Genomic DNA, 23,534 nt, shown 5'->3' with positions numbered 1-23,534 from the left:
ACGCAGCCCTAGTGCTTCGGCACTTCTTCTATAGGCTGTAAGGGTTAATCATAAGCGATTTCCCCAGTAGCATCAGCAGGGTCGAGACCTACGTCTAGTGTTGCCACCCCGACCAGCTGGCTGATGTTATCTGTCAAGGGCCCCCACAAGTATGCCGGTCAGCATCTTCCCGCCTTCACGCAGCGCTGCAGTGAGGGACTTTGGAGTGATGCAGGGACAAGACAGGGAATGTCATTTGTCCGCGACTGAGCAGCACAGCTGCTTGCTTACCCTGCACAGCCTGCCTGGTTCACGCTAAACTTCAGCCCTCCGGGGACGCACTCATTTCTTTGGGCCTTCCCTCTGGACTGAGCCTCACCCACTACGGTGTTGGGATTGCTTAGCAATGCAGGGGGGCTCAGGACCAGGGTTTCCTCCTTTTTCCCTTGGCTCCCTCTACTTATAATTACGGCTCCCACTGCCACACTGCCTCAAGGGGAGCCAAACTGTGCTGCAGTGCCTGCAACGCGATCTCCTTTATACAGCCCATAGCCATGGCAGGCAGAGGCGGGTGGGTGGGTGCAGCTTCACTCGCTGTGCCCCGCCTACCGGGGGACACACAGATCCTTGGCTTTTCCTGGAATGACCTCTGCAGCTCTCTTTGATTTGGTTGGCAGGCAATGCCTGGAGTCCTGCGGCGCTAGTTTGGCTGACGAGCATCCCCCTCTGGTTTCTCCTGCTCTCTTGGGATGGGGCCACAGTGGGTGGGGGCTCAGCCCAACGGCGCAATCAAGTGATCATAGAGAAGAGTCCCAGCAATAGAAGCCTGGGGTGACTTCTTAAGCAGAAGAAGTGCCCGGTAGCTCCCAGCTGTATGCACTAACTCTTCCCCAGCACAGGGGAGCTCAAAACAGCACAAGGAATTCCCAATAAAGTGAAAACACAAGGGCGGAAGACCACAGTGCTCATAATGTGATGTTTGGCCACCTTATAATAGAACAGTACAGTCCTTTCTTTTGCTCAGGGCAGGTTGTATATAGCCAGTATCTTTCTTGAAGTATTTGTACCCCTTAGTCTTCCAACAGGAGGCCAGCCCACACAAGCCCTTGGAGATTCTTCCCCAGCAGGATACTACAGCAGGGTCAAAAGCGTCAGTCCTTGTCCTCTACCACAGACAGAGCCAGCAACTGCAGGCCAACCCACCTCTCACATAGAAAAGGCAGCGTACCTCACACAGTCTTTCTGCTCTTCTCCCTCTTGTGCATTGAAGTAATCTAAAGTCCTGGGATTTTAGGTTTGATAACTATACCCCAAATTGTCATTTTTCTCTTTGCTGTAAGGGTCTCTTTACCCAGTCCAAACCAGTCCTGTCCTCCCTGGTAAACATGCCCACAGGGGGAGGAGACAGCATTGTGAGAAAGGAGACACAGCCTATTCAGGTGCAAGTGAAACTCCTCTCACCACTATAAATGCAGACCAGGTCTATTCAGCCCTGTGATGAGACACCCAGACAAGGCAGGGCACACCTCAACCCGCCCCCAGTGACTGTCTAGAGTGAAGGCACATCTCAGTTCCTGTCACTCATACACCAGATGCTGAATAAACAAACAGCCAGAGGCACCCAGAATGGTAAAGTAAGAAAATGCCCACTTTCTAACAGTGGCATTTTCAAACACAGAATTTATAAACCACCTTTACCAAAAGGTGTGTTAATAACTTCTGAGTTCCGAGAGACTAACTCCAATTTTCTATCTTGTCCCTATAGAAAGTTACACATGTAAAAATGTTATAGTGCAACCCTAATGATCAGCTTATGGGACAGATAGCCTTTCAACAGTGTAAAATGAAATACACAGTATATCACTATTACGACATGTCACACATACTGCACCCTGCCCATCGGCTTGCCTTGGGCTTACCTTAGGCGCGCCTTACATTTAAGGAACAGGAAGGTTTGGGCCTGGCAAGTGGGTGCACTTGCCAGGACAACATTGCAGTTAAAAACAGCACACATAGACACTACAGTGGTAGGTCTGAGACACGTTTTCAGGGCTACTCCTATGAGGTGGCACAACCAGTACTGCAAGCCCACTAGTAGTGTTTGATTTTCATGCCCTGGAACACACCATGCACTTTGCAAGGGACTTACTAGTAAATCAATTATGCCAGTCATGGATAACCAATCATTGTTACAATTTATTCAGAGAGCATATGCACTTTAGCACTGATCAGCAGTGGTGAAGAGCCCAGAATCCTATAGCCAATGAAAATAGGGTCCGAAAAATAAAATAAGAGGCAAAAGGCAAAAGGTTTGGAGATAAACCTGTCACAAGGGCCGGGTCTAACTAGCTCTAATTGATAGTATACTAAATTTAGAATTCAATGGTATCTGAATATCCAACTGGCTCGGCAGCCTATCCAGCGCTCATCAATTTAGAGTATTTAAGGCTATTTTGAGCGCAACCATTCTCTGAAGCACCTTTCTTAAGTCTCCTGCTTTTCTCTCATTAGGCATCAGCAACCCTTTAAATGACTAGTTCTTTTATCTCAATTCATAAATAACTGTATTTTTCTTCTATATTTCGATGCTGCCTGATTTAAGTGATTTTATGTTACACAGGAGTCCTTAAGCCCTTTTTCATAAGTTGAACCCTTTACCTTGAAGTTACTGAGCCTAGGCTACAGCACACCCATCCTAACACAATAATTTTGGGTAGCTCTTAACCCGCCACTTTTGGGTAAGGTCTACTGCTGAAGCTGTGGCTTCTGTTGCTGAAGTTAGAAGATTGTGGCAAAGGTTTTTCACCTACCTCTGTGTCTATTCTGATCATTTTTTTTAGATCAAAAGATTCTATTACACAACTTTTTCTGAGTAAGCCATCATTATATAAGACACAGCAGTAAGCCCCAGTGGCCAAAGGGGTAGGACATATCATTGTTTGAAGTGTCAATTGATCCGGAGTTCAAGAATCCAATTAAGAGAGATTTCAAAGAAAAGAGGTCTTTCTACATGGACGACCTTGAGGTTTACAGGGAACAGTAGCTTAAAATCTTCTAGCAAGCAACTGGTCAGCTTATTTCACTGTGAAAAACAGAATGAGTTTTCCCTGGCCAAACAGATCTTTAAACATTCTTTCTAAGGCAGCTCTATGTTTCTGTATGTCACTCTCTGAGGGAATCAAGAAAGACTCAGTTTGCTCAACAGAACCTTCACTCAGCATTCAGCATTCAGCATCTTAAATTCTAACATAGTGTTTTTTGTAAATCAAATGTATTGTTTGTCTGCACACCTCATCCTCTAATTCAGACACCCAACCAGTGGTGGCCGGCACGGATCAGGGGTGATGTGCAGGGGACAAGGGGGTGAAAAAAAGATAAATTTAATGTATCTTATCGCCGCGTATCTCCTTTGTCTCTCCTCCACATTGATCCAGAACAGGAAGCCCCCAGGCTCCCCTAATCCAATCACAACACTGCAATGCAGGGGTTGATGCTCAGCCAGGGACAGGAAGCCTGGGCATGTTCTCCATCCAGGATGTAATACAGCCAGGGTGGAGAGCATGCAAAGTGTGCATGACTGTTTGGCCAGCCCAAAATGGCCGGCCAAACATTCATGCGCACTTACAGAGTGGCCACCACTACTCCCTCTGCTTTGTGAGCAGAGCAGCCATGCCCCACCTCGCAAAGCTGCCAAAGCAGGTCAAAATAAAATTATAATAATATTGAGTTATTATCATTTTAATTTTCCTTTATTTAAACTGCTGAAAAGCAGTGGGGAAACACTCCTCCAGGTTAGTGGAGGAGCCATCACTGCACCCAACATTCCACTTCTTTTTTTAAAAATGTATTTATACACAGTTACACATAGATTTTTATAAATGTATTTTCTAAAGGGTATGTTTTGTTTTTTAATACAGGCACTTAGCACTTTGCACAAGTTATTTGTGCACAAATAGAACACTTTAGTCAATCTGTTGTACATGTGAACGATTTATATTTATCAGTACTGTCATTTAGGCTTTTACTAGTGTGGGCAGATGCCAAAAGGTATTTAAACCTGAACGCCAACAAATATCACAAAAAATGTGAGATTGCAAATTTGCACAATAAGTATCACAAAAAATGTGAGATTGCAAATTTGCAAAATGCTATGATAGCAATGCAACAGCTAATGATATATTACAAGACTGAATGTCATCTGAAATGTATATGTTGTTTTAAAGGGTTAATAGGAGGTTTTAAAATATATTTAAATATATTTAAATATGTAATTTATACAAACCTGGCTCTTAAGATCCCCGTGCAACACAAGTTTTTTATCTATGTCTATGAGATTGAACATTGAGATGTTCTATGCACATGTCACTTTAAAAAACAAAAAACGTATTTAAGGTAATCTCGCACTGTGTAGCGTGTCATGTGATCAAGATCCCTGTAGGGATCGAAACGCGTCATGCTGGCAATGTGGTGTAAGGGAGCAGAATACATTTTGTTGCACCTACCTGTGGTCCGTCCTCTGTCCTTGAAACACTGTGAGGAGAGAAGGCGCAAGGAGTTTGCTTGATATATATATATATATGAAAACAAGTTTCTCCGAGGAGAAACTTATATATATATATATATATACGCCAAGGTGTATTGAAGAATGAATGAGTGCTTCTATAGCGTGCCTTTGAAGTGCACAGATGCCCTGCCTTCCTGTCCCTTGCTCTAGACTAACTGCAGGGGGTATGCAACCTTTTGTGTGGAGGCAGGACACAGCCTATTCAAGAGTAAGTGGGGCTGGGACAAGATCCCCCAACCCATCCTGCCTGTGATGGCCCATCTAGGCGCAACTAATCTCCCCAATTTGTGTAGCTGACTAGAGGGAATACACAAAGCCCAGCTGCCACACACCCTGAGACAGGCTGCATGTAACAACTGCTGGGTCTGGTCTATAGTAGGCTGGTATAGGTACATCGACAACGCTTTTATTCTTTGGAAGGGCTCTCACACACAGGCAGAAGCATATATCAATGAACTGAATAACAACACAGTAAACCTTCACTCAGTGGGCACATTAGTGCAACTGAAGTAGATTTCCTTGATTTGAAAGTCTTCATACGAGATGGGTCAATCTGCACTGCACTTAGAAAAACAACGGCAGGCAATTCGATTTTAGAGGCTCATAGTAATCACCCTGAATCCCTCAAGAATAGTATCCCCTATGGAGAACTTCTTAGACTAAAGAGGAATTGTACCAACACGAGTAATTTCCAAGAGGCAACTAAAGAGTCCATAGACAGAATTGTCATAAGAGGCTATGCCCCTACATTATTACAGAGAACTCTAAGCAGGGTGGAGAAAATCCCACAACACACCCTTCTCAAAGAGAAAAAACATCTAAACAGTAGGGAAGGAGACACACCAAGATTTATTACTACTTTCTCGAATGACTCAAATCAAATCAGAGCAATAATTTCACGCAACTGGAATATTCTCAAATCGGATGCCATAATAGGCAAAAGTCTTGCAGAGCGTCTACAGATAACATATTGGCGTGGTCGGTCCCTCAAAGATACTTTAGTGCATAGTCACTTTGAGGGGATCTTACAGAATCCTAGCATACACAACCTTACAGGATTTGTTCCCTTGTTCAAAGTGCAAAGCGTGCAAAAGCAGTCCGAAAATCCTCTGGTATGAAATTCCTGTTAGGAAAAAAAGCCGGACCATCAATACATTTTTAACATGTACCACCCCATTTTCTATTTACTGTCTCGTATGTCCCTGTAGAAAGATATACATTGGGAGCACGATACATCAAACTAAACGCAGAGTTTTGGAGCGATTGAAAAACGTGATTTCACCTATCCTGTTGCAAAACATTTTGCTCAGTTCCATTAGAGTGACAGCAAACTGTTAAGGTTTACGGTATAGATCATGTACCGTCACACGAAAGGGGAGGTAACAGAGAGCTCAGATTGTGAAGGTTAGAGTTCCGTTATATAGTGGATTTGCAAGCGAAAGCCAAGGTGTATTGAAGAATGAATGAGTGCTTCTACAGCGTGCATTTGAAGTGCACAGATGCCCTGCCTTGCTGTCCCAGGCTCTAGACTAACTACAGGGGGTATGCAACCTTTTGTGTGGAGGCAGGACACAGCCTATTCAAGAGTAAGTGGGGCTGGGACAAGCTCCTCCAACCCTTCCTGCCTTTGATAGCCCATCTAGTCACAACTAATCTCCCTAATTTGTGTCGCTGACTAGAGGGAATACACAAAGCCCAACTGCCACACACCCAGAGACAGGCTGCAATCACCAAATGGCAAAGGCAAGAAAGTGTCGAGTTTCTAAAATTGGCATTTTCAGAATTGTTATTTAAAATCTGTCTTCCCCATAATTTAGTACCTGTTCCAATTTGAAGATCAAACTATAAAATGCAATAAGGTATTTACAATGTTATCAGTTCTTAGAGATAGGCCTTGCAGTACAAAAAAATATTTTAAGGTTTTTCACTACCAGAACATGTAAAACTGAAAAGTACATGTCCTGTATTTTAAATACACTGCATGTTGCCCTTGTGGCTGGGCAGAGTTTACCTCAGGGGCATATTATGCATATGAAAAGGGAAGTTTTAGGCCTGCAAAAGATTTTTTTTGCCATATTGAAAAGGCAGTTTAAAACTACACACACAGGCTTTTCAATGGCAAGCCTGAGACATGTTTAAAGTGCTACTTAAGTGAGTGACACAACTAGTGCAGCAGGCCCAGCATTTAATATAAAGGCCCTGGGAAAATGTAGTGCTGCTTGGGTATCGATTACGAGAACATTAAATATGCAAATTGGGTGCAAGCCAATGTCATCATGTTTTAGGAAATGAGCACAAGCATTTTAGCAGCAAAAAAAAGTCAGCATAAACAGGAGGTCTGAAGGAAAAAAATTAGGAATAAAGACTGCCAAGGATGCCAGGTCTAACACCTGGAAAACTTGTAATGTGGGTTTCCGGTCACTGAACAAATTCACACATTCAGAGCAGCATGAATGCATGGGGTAAAGGGTAAACAAGCTGAACTTTATATATTGAGAAATTATTCAAACTGTCTCATGCAGATGTCAAGGTTCATCAGATTATATATTTTAGGATATATAACTGTACTTCATTGGAAATATAATAACTATAATTTGCCTTTTTGCGCTGTATTACAAATCTTTCTATAAAATGAATATCTCCCCTGCTATGGACTTGAATAAAGCTTCTGTACATTGGAAACGATTTCCACCTCCATACCCAGCTGTGCCCCAAATTAAATGGTCTTTGTAACCCAAATGCAGGCTCTGCAAACAACACAAAAACACTCTTTCGGGCTTTCTTTGAATCTCTTTAACCTATCATCTGCAATTATCTGTGAATGTTCCAGAACATAATGTTTTTGTTTTATTTGGAGGATAAAGGAAGGGGTCTCTTGCAGTTTAACTTCCCACTCAGTGATGATAGTGAAGTACTCTTAATCTTTTTCTTTATGTACATCATGGATGGTATTTACTACAAACTTTGTTACTTTGTATAACTACCAATATAATGCCACATAATTACAATCCATTATGCCTATGAAATGCTTTTCAACCTAGACTGTTACAATACAAGCACTCCCACTACTCACACTGCTGAAAATATGAAGTACGATTATTTCTATTTCATAGTTACACTTGAAAAGCAGTTTCAGAAATGAAGCAATATCAAAGAATGTAGCGTTAAATCACGTCAACAGGGTGCATCAGTCTTCATTGTCTCACTACACCACCCCTACAATATAGCAGAAAGGTTAAATACATGTAAATTTCACTGTTCCAATCATGACATATTCTTTCAGTTTTAGAGCCATTTTGGGCGCAAACTACACATTCTTGAGTAACATTGAGATAACGGGGGACGCTCCATTGGAGCGGAAGAGTGCCGCCCCCAAACAAGTAAAACGACAATAAAACGGGTTTTAAACCGGTTTTATTTTCATTTTATTTTATTCCCTTGGACCCAGCCCTCAGGACTCTGACAAATCCTGGGGGTCGATCCAGGGGATGGCTGCTGGTGGGGGAGTGAGGCACTCGCATCACTGCGCATGAGGTGTGTGGTCAGCCGTTTCAGGCCAGCCAAACACATCATGTGCAGTGGCCGGCCAAACACATCAAGCACAGTGGCCGGCCAAACACATCATGCGCAGTGACTCTCTCTCCTGCCCCAGCTGCAATGCTGGGGCTGGAGAGAGCAAGCACAGGCTCCCAGTGTGCCTGGGAGCACAAGTTACTGACGCTCATTCCAATCCTGATGCTGCATTCCTGCAGCATCAGGATTGGCACCAGTGCATTCTAGGAGCCTGTGCACAGAACCAGGAAGATAAAGAAGCGGCGGGAGATGGCGGCGGTGGAGAGCGTGAAGGTAAGCTTAGTTCTATTAATTTAATTTTTTATTTTTATCCCCTGACCCCCTATTCCCCCCTCCCTCTACCTGCCTCGGGCCCGCCCCGCCTCATTGGCAGGGGATGGGTCGCTCCTCTACAGGACTTCTTTTAGGTCTGGTGCAGCCAAAAGAATACTGTTGCAGGCAAAAACACAGGGCCTGATTCACAAACGTAATTTACTCATGAGAGTAAGTTTACTACTTTATTATGGCTCTTCACAAAATTCTAGTTTAGGTTACAATTTTGGAGTACATTTTCACTGCGAATAGCCAAAAAGTAGTTAGCTTACTCTAAAGCGTAAATAACTCAAAAATGTGAGCTAGGATTGTGAATCGGAATGGTTCTGGGTAAGCCCCCTTTCTAGCGGTTTCTGTCTATGGGCGTCGGGGCTCCGCCCTCTTTCATTTTCCTCCCAGGGAGTGCCATTTCCTAAATGAAAGAAAAGACTTTCAATTTGCTTCTTCCAAAAAAAAAAACCACTTACGCATTCATCTCTTTCTTAGGGCTGGGGCTGTGCCTGCTGACACTCACCCTGCTTGTTTGTTGATGTGATTGACTCCTCATGACACTCTGCAAAATACACACCCAAAGACTATAGTGTTTGCAGGGCTGATGATCTCTCAACCCTGAGGCCTGTGTGATCATCAGCTCTGCAAAGGCATAGCGTTGGCTTCTACTTTGCTTTGGGGGCAACACTCACCACTGGAACTCAGGGGCACACGGAGGCGCAAGCCAGCTGACAGCTTCCCCCGCCGCCGAAGACCATTCTGGCCGCCGAGTGGGGACAAGTAGCACCTCACGGGACCACAACTCCCAGCGTCCCTAGCGCCCCCTGCCTGACCGGGACGCTGCCTCCTCCACCTGCTGCTTCCGCCCGGAGGCGCATAAACACCAGCAGCACCTCAGGGGGAGCGGGGGCTTCTACTTTGCTTTGGGGGCAACACTCACCACTGGAACTCAGGGGCACACGGAGGCGCAAGCCAGCTGACAGCTTCCCCCGCCGCCGAAGACCATTCCGGCCGCCGAGTGGGGACGAGCAGCACCTCACGGACCACAACTCCCAGCGTCCCTAGCGCCCCCTGCCTGACCGGGACGCCGCCTCCTCTCGCCTGCTGCTTCCGCCCGGAGGCGCATAAACACCAGCAGCACCTCCTGCGTCGCGTGGGCAACGCCGGGCTGAGCCCGGGCAGAGGGCGGGCCGTCTGTGGCCGTCTGGGCCACCCCCCTAAGTCTGCACTATGGGCAAAAGAAAAGGCACGGCTCATTCCGAACAGGGAGGTAAGAAAGCGAAAATTACCACTCAGTCTGAATCCATATTATCATACCTCTCTTCAGCGGTGGGGGCCCTTTCTAAAGAAATAGCGCATGCCGAATCGGAACTGGGTCTGCCATCTACCCCACCTTTGTCACAATCTCTTTCACCATTTATGGTGCCATCAATCCCTCTGGACCCAGAGGTGCTGATTGTAAAGTCCACCACAGTTGTGACATCAGGGGGGCCCACCTCACCTACCAGTACCCCTCTGCACCAGAGTCCTCATCCCCACAAACAAAAAGCGAAAAGCACACTACGAAAAAGAGGAAGAAAACGGGGGGAAACTTTCTATTCCCTCATTGGCTGAGAGCCCATTGGGCGACCAACTAGAAACTCTGTTCACCTCACGCATTGAACCTTTAATTGTAGATATAGCTAAGGACATTGTGGAGACTCTTAACACCTGCCTATCTGGCCTATTAGCAAAATGTTCTCTAGTCGACAAGATGGTTAAAGACTTTGCTACTATATCCGTACAGCTAACTGGGGGAATTGGCCTAAAGGACTTGGGACCATCAGACGGTATAGACACGGCGAACTCCTTACCATCTAGTAGTGGGAGCACTAAAGACCCGAATGGGGCTGGCCGACAAATAGTTAAAAGAACTCTTTTAACCAACCCCATGCAAGCTCCTGAGATAACTGATAGCAAACCTAAAGTGTTAGATGTGCATCGGGACAAACAGTCTGGCTATCCAACTACTGAACTACCCCCAGAAGCTGCCCCGCTTGTAGCGTTTTTTGTGGGTGTTCCTCCGCTGTCAGAAGGGGTAGCGGAATCTTCATCGGCCCTTGTGAACAAGGCAAAATTATGGTGTGCTGGGGCATGCAGTGGTGGGCCTGACATAGCTAATAATGTGATTTTTGCTCGCAGGGTAAGATGGATTGGGAAAAGGCATAAAAACATCAAGGGTGATTGTGTCATTGTAAATTTTAACATCTCTAATGTGGCCCATACACTGTTCTGGGATGGTTCTAATATTACCAGCGAGGATTATCTAAGACCTATCCCTTTAGGGTATTTTTACCCGTCCTCACTACCGGCTTTGGGACCATGGCACTCTCGCCCTGCCAACCGCAGGGAGCCCAGTCGCCCTTTGGTAGGCGGGCATAGGCCTATGACACAGTCACACTTCATACCTGGGAGCACCCCGTCCCCTAATATCATGGCGTTTGAGGCGCCTCAACCTATGGGCAATGAGCCATTGCCAGTGACCCAGTCCAACCGTTATGCCCCTCTTTCGGACATAGAGGAAATGGACTGACAACCAGCCCACACACAAAATATATGCCCTAGGCCCAACACACCAACAGAAGCAGAGGCCTGTAAGATTATTAGTTGGAATATTGCAGGCCTAAGAGATAAGAGGACAGATATATCCTGGTTGGAGTTTATTAAGGCACACGATATTATTGCCTGCCAGGAAACGTGGGATAGCTCCCCTGACTTCTGGGTTGATGGATTTATTACTTTTACCATACCTGCAGTCCCAAGTAGGTCAGGTAGAGCTAAGGGGGGCTTAATGTCCCTGTTTTCCCTTAAACTGAAGGGTAGGTTTAGGCAGATTCATTGTGACTCGCCAAACCTTGTAGTTGTAGAATGGGTAGTCTCACCAGTTTGCACTATTCTTTTTATAAACTTTTATAATGCCTGGGAGAGAATTAACGAAAGAGAACATCTGGTCGGGCTGGATAATTTTCTCTCACTGTTTAGTCTAAATAAATACACTAATTTTGAATTGGTTTTATTAGGTTATTTTAATGTACATCTCTGTAGTGAATTGTGTAGAAGAGATGATTTGGAAGATTCACAGTACAACCAGGTGCCACATTTTGAACATACTAAAGGGGGGGAGGCTCTTGAGGCGCTCTTGGCTTCTTACAACCTGTTCTAAGCCAATATTACGGAGACGGGCGATAGGACAGTCACTTTCAAGGGTACATCCCCTGGTTCCATAGTAGACTACATTTTTGTGTCGCCAGGTATTTTAGCCAGAGTTAAGATACATTATGCATTCTTTGTAGCCCATAGTGATCGTAACCCTGTTTTGCTTGTGGTACATGGGGAGGATTGGCTGTATACTAAGCAACAGGGGGATTTCCTCGGTCCAGCAGTACGCCCCATAGATCAAGGACGCAGATTAAAATGGGCGAACGTGGTTCCTGAGAACTTTATGCAGGAAATTTCATCAAAGATTGGGCCCCACATAGCGATCTGTCAGGAGGTAGGCACACCCGTACAAGCTATTATGAGTAGCTTTGAAATAATCTGCTCAGAGGTCTCTACTGCTCTAACTGTCAAATGCACCCAAGGTTCCCCAAAACTCCATAGGTGGTTTGACGATAGGTGCTCAAAAGCCCATAGGTCACTAATGGGGGCACTGAAAAGCAGCCCGAGAGATAGGGTTAAAATCTCAGAAGCTAGAAAGGCGTACAAAGCAACTAGCGCCTTGAGACCCTCTGGGTGAGTAGTGCGCTATATAAATGCTTTGATTGATTGATTGATTGAACCATCACCGGGAGAAAGAAAGCGCTCAAAGAAGCAGCATGGGACAACCTAACTTCCTCAGCAGTTGTTCGGGATAGCTCACAGTTTTGGGCCACTGTGAACCAACCGTTTCTCTCTGAGATAACTGCTCTATGGACTGTGTGATACCTGACGACAAGTGGTTAACCCACTTTGGCACTATCTACGGTCTTGGTGAGATGACCAACCAAATCGAACCCTGGGAACCTTTAGTGTGTGCACCATTGGTCTTTGCTGTAGGAGAGGTGGAAAGGGCTATCCTAGAAACTTCTAAAAGGAAAGCCCCAGGTCCTGACGGGGTACCTGGTGATTTTTACTTGTTTGCTCCAAAACTGTGGGCGGGGGTTTTAAGTCAGGTTTTTACAGCGGCCAACAGCAATACTTTCCCCAAAAGTTGGGCAACCGCGCTCATCGTGCCAATTTTCAAAAAGGGTCAGCGCGATGACCCAGGTTGCTACAGGCCCATTTCCCTTCTGGACTCTGCAATGAAGATCCTAGGCAGAGTCCTCTTGTTCCAACTGAGAGAAAACATCAAGAAGGGGGTGGGGCTGTCCAACTTACAGTATGGATTCAGGGACAAGAGGGGAACTGTGGACCAATGTCTCAACCTGCAGCTACTAATATCTAAGTATACAGTCGCCAAGGAGGGGTCCTTGTTTCTTGCGTTCATGGACCTCTCCTCGGCCTTTGACATGGTTAATAGGGCCAAACTGTGGCCAGTTATGCTGGAGATGGGGTGGATGGCTCTCTGGTGAACTTTATAGCCTCTCTACATCAGGACTTGTTTGCCAAAATGAGATTGACAAAAGAGGGCAGGTGCACTAGTTGTTTTAGATCAGAGAGAGGGGTACGGCAGGGCTGCATCCTGGCCCCCCTCCTCTTTACGATCTATATAAATGGGCTTGAAAAACATCTGATGGCCATGGAGGGGGATGTCCCGCGTGTAGGAGAGAGAAAAATACCAGCTCTCCTATACGCGGACGATGCTGTCCTGATAGCTCGTACTGGGGTGGGTCTCCAATGCTTGTTGGACTCATTCGGTGAATTTATGGACCAGCTAAATCTTAAAATCAACACCAAGAAGTCCTACACCATGGTGGTGGCCCGAAAGAAGCATAAAACTATCGCATTGCATTGTAAAGGGGAGGTTGTGTCCCGAGTAACATCGTTCCCATACCTGGGCGTTACTTTTGATGAGAAGGGTACCTGGGGTCCACAGATCAAGCTAAAAAAGCTGGCTATGACTAGAGCCGCTTCAGCTCTTGCGGGGTTTGCGAACAGACTGGGGGCAAGACCCATGGAGGCTCTTTTAAAAATATACAATGCAAAATGTATAGCAATAGCTTCATATGGTGCACCTTTATGGGGGTACCTGTCCCACGATCTCCTACAAAGGGCAGAAAACAAATTCCTTCGACAACTACTTTCTGTCCCCAATCTACCCCTACTTTCTCGTTGCACGCAGAGCTGGGTCTAGACTACATTTCAGACAAGTTGAGACCTTCTCCCCTAATGTGTTGGTTGAAGTTATGGCTGAATGAGGAATTCTCTTAATCATGTTATCCTGGAGGACATCATGTCTCTTGATCACAGGAAGAAAATCCCCTGGTTAGAATATGTCCGACTAGCATTTAAAAAACTAGGTCGCCCGGGACAATTCAATTTGCCATCCTCTATCAGGGTTGAGGACATCAAATGGGTCAAAAAACATTTCATGGAGAATGCAAGACTGGCTCGGGAGGAGCTCGAGCTGACAAAAACATCAGTAAGAGCACACTACATGTTGTTATCCTCCCCATCTTTAGAGCCCTACCTTACCTTTGTTAATAAACCCCTACATAGACACCTCCTAATTAAATGTAGATTTAATCAAATTCCTTATGTGTTGGGCTGCTTCCAGCAATGGAGCACGCCGGAATTAGGTGTGCCATGTAAATATGACCATTTTTCCACCCAGGACACGTTGCACTTTATGATGTTTTGTAGTTTTTTTAGACAGCCAATAATCAAATATTTAGTACCCGTTTTAAAAGAAGCCGCTTTTATTCAAGTCAGGCCTGCCCTGTTATACTTACAGTCTTTAGGTAATATTTTCATTACATATTCTGTGGCTAGCTTTTTAGTTGCAGCATTTAGAATTAAGTCAAGGCTTAACAATGGCAACACTGTACCATGAATGTCGATATATATGCCCTGCTTTTCATGATTGTTTAATGTGTCGCAAAATCTGATGATTTGTATGCATCCTTTTAACTTGTATATACTATTGTGTTTTTATTGGCTTTTATGATTTTAATCAAATCGAATAAAGTGTATTTTGACTTGACATAGCGTTGAAGAACAGTCTCCACCCCTGATGACGTGCACTTCATGGTCACCCCACCCTTTCCCAACTCGTTATAGGGGGGTGGGGACCTGTGACAATTTGGGAAAGGGTGTAATTACCTGCAGGTGGAAACCCGAGAATTGAGTCTGCGCAGTTTCTACTCAAGGCTTTTGAAGATACATTGCCCAGACTCGAGATGCCTGCTAGCCGACACACTGTAGAACTGTGGACGCCATTTGAGCTCCATTGTATGTGCCTTCACTGGCAGCCAGGAGCAGACAAGGTGGTGCGTACTGAAGTTCCATGTGTCTGTATCAGCGTGCGCTTTAAGTTCCATTCAGTCCCGGCATTCCCTACAACTGCCAACCCTGTGAGTGCAGTGGACCAAGCGTTGGTATGTAAAGAACAAATAAATTAGCAGCTGGGCCTGGCTGGCTACCAATATGTTGTTGAATACAGTTATCAGCGTTAATTATGTATTCTTTTACCTGGAAGGGTGACAGTTACATTTGCACTGCTGGGATTATAACCAGCTCTTAAGTTACATATGACCCAGCAGTTTTCCAGCAAATCAATATCACTCCTTAAAACACACATTTTGGCCTGTACGTAGTATGGCAGTGTGACATGGTGAATTCAAGAAGCTTGCGGGATGCATCTACCAAACAACTTCACTTGTTGTAGCATGGAGAAAGAGCATATCAAATCCTCAGCAGCCTGCTTTAGAAAGTAAACGTTCCCTGTGAAAACAAGCAGAACAGTAGCCTTGGTCTAGGTATTTCACTCTAAAATCAAGCTAAAACTGGCCAATGGAGACGTGAGCCTTCAAAAAGTGTAACTCTAGTACTGTGAGCTTGCTGTGGAAAGAATAAACACTGTTATGACGTGATTATGGGACCCACAAACGCCTGGTACATGTAGTAAAATGGCTCTCCCGGACACAGCAGCTGGTAAAGGACAGCATGGCTTAGCCAACAATGGAAATTCCATCAATAAGTGACTGGCTACGGGCATCGATAAGGGGCTTAGAAAAAAGTATTATCTGAACCTCAAACAGTACGTCCCATTGCCTCAGACAGATCTATTTTGAGATCAGACATTCCTCAGAGAGCAACTCTCACACTGACTGTTATCAAAACAACAGCCAAACAGAACAGGCACTCTTTAATTCCTGCGCAATTGGCTTTTATAATCTTCGGATACAACTGTATATGTCTAGCTCCTCTGCACGTAGGCACTAGAAACAGAAGTGTAACTTAATAAACAAAGATATTTCAATTTCCTATGGACAGCTACAGTATTCTAAAGTGGCATGCCTCTCAGACATGTTGAGTTGATTTCCAGTTACCTCATCACGAGTATTTTTTAAAGTCGCTATAATTTCTTAAGTACTACGTGGCCATTAATGCTTTGTTGCAATATCTTGCTGCCAATGACATACTACGAAATTCATCATGGCTATATTGGCTTTTTTTACAGTACACTAGGTTGTGTACTGTAAGTCTATGCTTAAATTGTAAGTGTATTGCGCCGGGCTGTGTGTCCAGTCTTGGCGGACATGGGCTGGATCGGTGTGTCCAGTCTTGTGGGGCTCGGTTGGAGCAGTGTATCTAGTTTTGCGGTTCACATGTGGGGGTTCAGTGTGCAGCTGAAGGCTGCTGGTACTGGGTAGTGGAAGAAGGTGCCTGCTTTCAATAGACAGATTGCATAGAAAAGGCAGCTGCTATTACCCTGCTGTGTAAACTTAGAATAAGGCGAGGACAGAGACCGAGTTTGTGGTGTCCTAGAAGGAGTAAAGTAAGATATTAACTTCAGACAGCGCCTCCATCAGGGAAGGCAGGGGGCAACACTATTACGTTCATTTCAGGGTGCCTGGGGCACAGGACAGTGCTGTTTGCAAGGAGGGTCTGAGGACAAAGTTAGAAATCTGGTAGGTACCACGAGGGCCTTGACAAAAAGCACAAAGGGGAAAGACGGAGGAAGAGAAAGATGGGAAAACCATCACAAAGGGAGAAGGCAGGACCCTGCAGGAGTGAGCTGAAGAGGTTTGGTTTGGTAGAGGTCTGAGGTGGATTTATGACATTTAGTTGTGCCAGCAGCAGGTTTCAGAACAGAGCCTTGGGCACCGGACTCTTTCATTTACACAAATTAGGCAGTGTAACATGTTATAAATGACACCCGGTTGTGTGTAAGACTCTATCTCTGCCACAGAGTCGGCAACATGCCACAGGCAGTGTCCCCCACTGGGTATACAATGGATTCTGTAGAAGCAAGAATTCAAGTACACAACATGATGTTGAAGTGTGGAGTCACAGAAGGGACTCACATCATGGGTGTCTATGAAGAAGTCTGAAGATTACTACAGAGGTGAAGGCAGGGCCATGGTGGACCTTGGGCAGAGTTTGAAGGAACTCTGATGCCATTAGTCCTGTCCACCCCCCCACCCCACGCCCAGCCTCACGACTCAAAACCTCACCAGCCGCCAGTGGTTGTTTTGACTAAGCCCTCTGCTGGGTTACTGTGAGACAGTGTTGTCACCCAAAAGGAGTATGTTCCTCTTACTGTCATGCTAATTGACATTTCTGTAAATTACACTACTTCTTAGTTAATGGCTCCTTTGCAATGCATGAGGTGCATTGTGTTCACAAGCAGAAGAAGCGGGCAGAGACGATATGGTGAATGCTGAAATCATTTTGGATAGGAGGCTTTCTCTGCTAAAAACAACATATCCTTAGAAATAAACAAGTGATTGCTTGAAGTTTGATCAAAATAATTATGTCAACACACTATAATATCTACCAAGTAATATTTTCGAACAAAATATTTTTTGGCTGAAAAAGAAAGTAAAAAAGCATAGAATCACAAGTCTGAACGGAATCACAATTCATAAAGTGTATTTAAAAATGTAAGTGGCTCTCATTACAAGTAAGTGTTCCTTTCTTATGTAGCATGTGTTTGCTTGTTTGTTTGCGATTCGGTGGAGTTGACCACCTTCCTCAGGACCAACACAGAAAAAGTTTTCTCCTCAATCAGGTCCACAAGTTAGACGTGGCTATATTCGTCAGTATATTTCTTCGTGGGAGGAGATGAGATACGGAGGCTCTACGAGGAATCCCTGACAATACAGCTTATTGACTGAGAGTCTGTGGAAATAAAAAGGAAATAAATGAAAATAATTTGACACCTGATAAGACTTGGAGACTGTAAACCATAGAGGGTAAAACATTAGCGATTTAAAAGAATAAAACCGGAGCCTTCCCCATTATATAGAAAAATTCTTCTTACTGTGACCTACGAGAAAAATACTGACGAATATAGCCACGTCTAACTTGTGGACCTGATTGAATCTGGGGCACATATATTTTGAGTAACTGAAAAATCCTGTCTCGAGTGTAGAAGGGATGGAATAGAAGCACACGTCATATACTTGATTACATTGAGATCAAAGATATCCTGTATACACACGTTGAGGAGAAAACTTTTTCTGTGTTGGTCCTGAGGAAGGTGGTCAAGTCCACCGAAACGCGTAGACCTAGCGTGGAAATACACGATTAATATCTGTGTTACCTCAACCTTAGAAATTGTTTTGGGTTGCAAATAGGAGTGTATATTATATGTATGAATGAGTAAGTATGTATGTTGATAAGTGTGTGTTGGACAGGATCTTTGTTTTTCTTTGAGGAATTTTTTTTTTCTTTTTTCTATGTACATACTGATTTGAAGAAACAATGGAACTGTTTATTGAATTTTAATGGTGTAAAGTAAATGTACAATCAATGAATTAATGAATTTAAATGGAAAAATAGTAAGAATAAAAAAGAAAATACGTCTTTCACTTTGATAAAAAGAAAAAATAAATAAAAATCAAGAATGAGAAAAATTGTGTACCTGTGTTAATCTGAAGGCTGTTTGATTAATGATATGAGCTACGCCATATAAGAAAAATGATTAGACCATGAGGGAACTTTATTATGTTTAGTCAGATACTTTCCTCTCTTTTCCCTGGTCTTAAAGTAACTTTAGAGGGGGTCCCAATCCTATGCTGTTATAGGTGGGGGTAGGCCAGATAAGCACAATCCCGGAGGCGCTGTGCGGACTCTCCTAGAGCTGGCAGAAGGGAGTCACCCTCACCGACCTTGCTATAACGAGCTGAGCTAAACTAAGGATGCTTTGTATCCCATATATGGTCTTTCCTTTGCACCAACCTGTACCAACTTGTATTTTTCCTTCTTAGGTAAAGGCTTCGAAATGTAACAGTATATATATTATCTCTTGATAATGTGCCAGCAGTCTTCTCGGCGGACCTCGAAGGGTTAGGTCGCGAGAGGCTCCTCTGGCAGAGTTGTTGTTTAATAAACGATTGAACTTTCTACACTGCCAACTGACTGATTATTGGTAAGTGATATTGGGGGCTAATAGTAAGTATAGCTCTATATGGTCTTATTTATTTTTCGGTACTTCAGGGTGTGATAGCAGGTGTCGGTGTACCTTTTAAGACGCAGGCCAAATTAGGTGCATTCTGAATACACGAGCCATGCAATTGGATATTCCTACACACTAACGAGTGATCAGGTGTTGTTGTGCAATTTTCACCATTCAAATAAACCTCTTTTCCCTCCCTCAGGCACCTATAGGTAAATGGTAGTGACCAAGCTTCATGGAGATAAGCGGTACCCAGAGGTTCATACGTGCCTATAGCATAGTACTTCATGCAAGCCTCAAACTTGTACAGAGGGAAAGGTAATGTTATTAGCCACACGTTGGACGCCATGTTGCAGGGATTCTGCTCAGTCACAGAACTGTGCACAGAGACTCAGGACCTCAGTGAATTAGGGTGTACCAAAAACTCACCTTCGTACCCAAAATCCCCTACCAGACTAGCATCAGTGTCTCATTAGCTCTTCGTCCTATTCCAAAGTCACCAATGATTAGTCTACCCAGAACATGCAACTTAGGATACCTCAGGTAAAGTGGGAAACATGAACACTTTTTTGTTATACTCTCATACCAGTCCAGATCAGGGAGTAAAGGGAGACACAAGCAAGTTTAAAAGGTTTATTTTATCGCTGTGATCTCAGGTGCAGCATCTTAGCTAATACAAGCAGACATATGTTAAGAAATAAGATTGTCAGCATAGTTACTATTCCATAAAATACAAAGGGAGAAAGCATGTTATAATGCTAAATGGAAACAGGTTAAATATATACCTATATTTCACCCTCCCTTGCTAGTAGGTTATTTTATAACTAAAGAAGGTCTCTTAGGCTTGCATAGGGGACCCCATACCTCAGAGATTAGCAGGAGTGAATCACTTCGAGTTCTGCACAAGCTCTCAGCATACGAATGTTATCCAAGTGTGTTCAATCGTACCTACACAGAGTATTATTAAAGGCGCCGGTATCAGAGCTGTTCACAGCTGCATATATGTTATGTCTAGAACGTGCGCTGATCACTTCGAACAAAAGCAACAGTGTTGATATAACCTTGAAGGCCTCTGCACTCACTGTTCAGACTAAGCTTAAGAAGCAAGTCTAGCAATGTAGAAAAACAAGTTATTCTCATGTGAAGCAAAACTCTCAGTCCAACTCGAAACAAAATATTACGTGTGTGCCGTGTGCAAAAGAAAGCAAAAGATAAAATGGCGTTTAAACTTCTAAAAAGCTCATGCTAACTTAACACTGTATAAATGCAAGGCTCAGCCCCACTACAATGCTTTTTGTGATTCGTAGTAATTATCAGCATTGCATGTTTATATTTAAGAATGACAAAGGTCTTTTCCAGGCTAAAACTCCTTACCTGTTTCACATGTTGCTATTGTATATGTAAGAAAAATGAACACATCGCACAAGGAACTCACAGAACCACACACTCACACTGCCACGTGCATACCCATACAACCAATTACAATTCTAAACATAGAACCACCCATCACAAACTCATACACCCACTTACGCACCCACACAACCAGTCACACACCCACTCACATGCCCATACTGCCACTCACACATCCTGTCTGAGACCCAAAAACCACTCCCACATCGCACAAGGAACTCACTGAACCACACACTCACACAGCCACGTGCACACCCATACAACCAATTACAATTCTAAACATAGAACCACCCATCACATACTCACACACCCACTCACATGCTCATACTGCCACTCACACATCCTGACAGAGACCCAAAAAAACACTCCCACTCCCATTCTGACACTCACATACCCACTTACTTCCCTACTCATACTCTCTCACAACCCCTTACAAACCTATTCTGACACTCATGAACCTACTGAGATACTCATGCATACACTCACATACTCAGGGGCATATATACAAGCCAACATATGCTCAGATGTGAGTCCCAGGCTCTCCACACCACTGGAGTCAAGCTATCCAGGCTGATGAAGCCTGATAGCCAGAAACCGGTCCTTGGATGCTTGATTCCGGTCTGGGAAAGACATGGCTTGGTAGTTCGGACTGGACTGTTCCCATGAGGCACAGGGTCAGAGCTGATTTGCATATAGCCAGTGTCTAACCCAGGGTGGTGTGGAGTGCAACAAAACGATGGATTTAGGCCCAGATCTCTGTACTGGGGTGAATGTATGACATTGTTCTACATTCTATCCATCAACTGTGTTTTTTGCAATTTTCACCCCAAGTGTGCTGGGTATGCTCAGATGTGAGTCCCAGGCTCTCCACACCACTGGAGTCAAGCTATCCAGGCTGATGAAGGCTGATAGCCAGAAACCGGTCCTTGGATGCTTGATTCCGGTCTGGGAAAGACATGGCTTGGTAGTTCAGACTGGACTGTTCCCATGAGGCACAGGGTCAGAGCTGATTTGCATATAGCCAGTGTCTAACCCAGGGTGGTGTGGAGTGCAAAAAACGACGGATTTAGGCCCAGATCTCTGTACTGGGGTGAATGTATGACACTGTTCTACATTCTGCCCATCAACTGTGTTTTTTGCAACTATCGCCATCACAGCATCATTTTCGGTGATGTTGTGGTGGTTAAAGGGGCCTCGCCTTATTAACAATCCAGTGTTAAGCCACTTAATGTGGCTTAATGCTGTCTTGCAAATAAAGCCCCCTTTCACTCTATTCTTAGCATGAAAGAAGATGACAATGGGTGTTGGTGTGGGGGTTCCACCGCAACACCCATTGGTTCTGACTCTGCCTCCTATTTACAAGGGATGTGCAAATAGGAGGCAGTACCAGAATTAAGATCAGGAAAAACCTGGTCTGACGCTGGCGCAACAAGGAGAATTATTTAATTTCTCCTTGTTTTTACTGTTTTCATGTGTGCTGCGTTGTGCAGCGCACATGAAAACAGCAAAAGGCCAATGAACGTTTTTACACAGGAAGACCCCCTTCTTGCACATAAACAATCATGTTTTAAAAATGCTGATTTGCAACTTTTGTGTGTGCTGCCTTAAGCAGCACACATAGAATTAACAAAGCAGCATTTAAAGATTGTCTCACTCTGCCGCTTCCATTGTACATATGCCCCTCAATCTCAAAGGTTAGTGGTCAAAATTAGGAAATGAAAATGTTAAAAACGTACAAATTCACTTTAAAAAACAAAAGGTTACAGGGACTTTATAGTTACAAAATAGAAATCTACTAAAAAACAAAGGTTACGGAGATGTTATAGTTAGGAAATGTAATTTTAAAAACCCCTAGAAGTTAATTATTTTTATTCCTGTGAGTGGTTGTGTAGGCAGGGCCCAATGCACTGCTTTGCCCGGAGGCCTATAATGCAGTTAAGATGGCCCTGCACAGGGTACCCTCATAACATTCTTCAGCGTGGCTCCATCATTTTGCGTTATGCCACTGGCAGGGATCAGTTATAAAAGTTGTTAACAAACTTCCTTGTACGTATTCTGGCTTAAGGTCATAGTTTATGGAATTTTGATTTCTTCTTTAGTAGCATAAAAACTAAACTAATCCCTGAACAGTATATTGAAAGAAAGCTCCTTTTGAGGTACACATTTGCAATTCTATTTGAAAGCTTACCGAAACAAGAATTGACGAAACCATACCATCTGCATCCATATTCTCCTCCAATCCACTGGCCATAGATGCTGGATGCAAAACTGAGGGTAGTGCCAGAGACGCAGACCAGCATGTCACTTATGCTGATATTCAGCAGCATCATGTTCACCGGGGTGCGCAGGGTTTTGAACTTGCAGAACAGAATCAACACAATAAAATTGTTCAAGAATCCAAAAACGAGGATGGTTCCCAGAAAAACCGCCACCACAGTGTGTCCAGCTCGCGATAATCCACGCCTTTGAAACTCATCATCGTAGTGCCAGTGTGATAGGGATGAATCAAAGCTTAAATTTGAAGTCCCGTTCCGGCTCATTTCTGACATCATGGCAAGCTGGGAACTTATGAGAAGTTAACGATGGAGGTAGCCATCTCAATTATGGGTCAATGGAAAAAAAACATTCAACATCATCCACCCTTCTTCCTGTCTTCATGACTGGAGAACTATCTGGGAAAAAAGAAAGATATAGATGAACTAATCTAAAACTTCAAAATAGCAATTAATTTAATTTAAACAGTGCTGTAAACAGGATGGAACTCTCATGTTAGAAGAAATAGCTGATCATTTTCTAGTAAGCATCCTCTCTCAGATGACCTATCTCTAATATTTATCTGGGTAGGCTGACCTTCATGGATTTAATAACTGAAAATACGTTTTTGACACAGTCTTATGCAAACATAAATTGATGTTCCAAAGGTGGCAACTCTACCCGCTAGCCCACGTGGGATGTGAAAGATAGGGCTAAAAAGAAAATGTTTGCTTTTGCATGATTACTTTCTCACGGGCAATATAAAGGCATCATTGCTTAATTGCCAAACTAGACTATTGGGAGCAAAAATACTCATGTTGTGTCTTACTTCTCAAAGTGAACACTGCCTTTTGCAATGTCTGTTTGGTT

At 44.0% G+C, this 23,534-nt stretch overlaps 1 protein-coding gene across 1 annotated transcript in view; it reads right to left on the bottom strand.

Moving 5' to 3' along the window:
- The window catches only part of LOC144773129 (parapinopsin-like), a 1,885,416-nt gene extending 1,862,397 nt beyond the window's left edge, over positions 1-23,019 (bottom strand). The window contains exon 1 of the mRNA XM_078657990.1: positions 22,600-23,019. Within this exon, the coding sequence (XP_078514116.1) occupies positions 22,600-22,963 (364 nt within the window). The 5' untranslated portion in view covers positions 22,964-23,019. The remainder of the gene's footprint in view (positions 1-22,599) is intronic.
- Positions 23,020-23,534: the final 515 nt, after the last annotated feature.

The sequence above is a fragment of the Lissotriton helveticus genome, chromosome 8 (genome assembly GCF_964261635.1).
Source record: "Lissotriton helveticus chromosome 8, aLisHel1.1, whole genome shotgun sequence".
NCBI classification, from domain to species: domain Eukaryota; kingdom Metazoa; phylum Chordata; class Amphibia; order Caudata; family Salamandridae; genus Lissotriton; species Lissotriton helveticus.
Note: the sequence above shows the minus strand (reverse complement) of the source record. Positions and strands in the feature narration are given on the sequence as shown.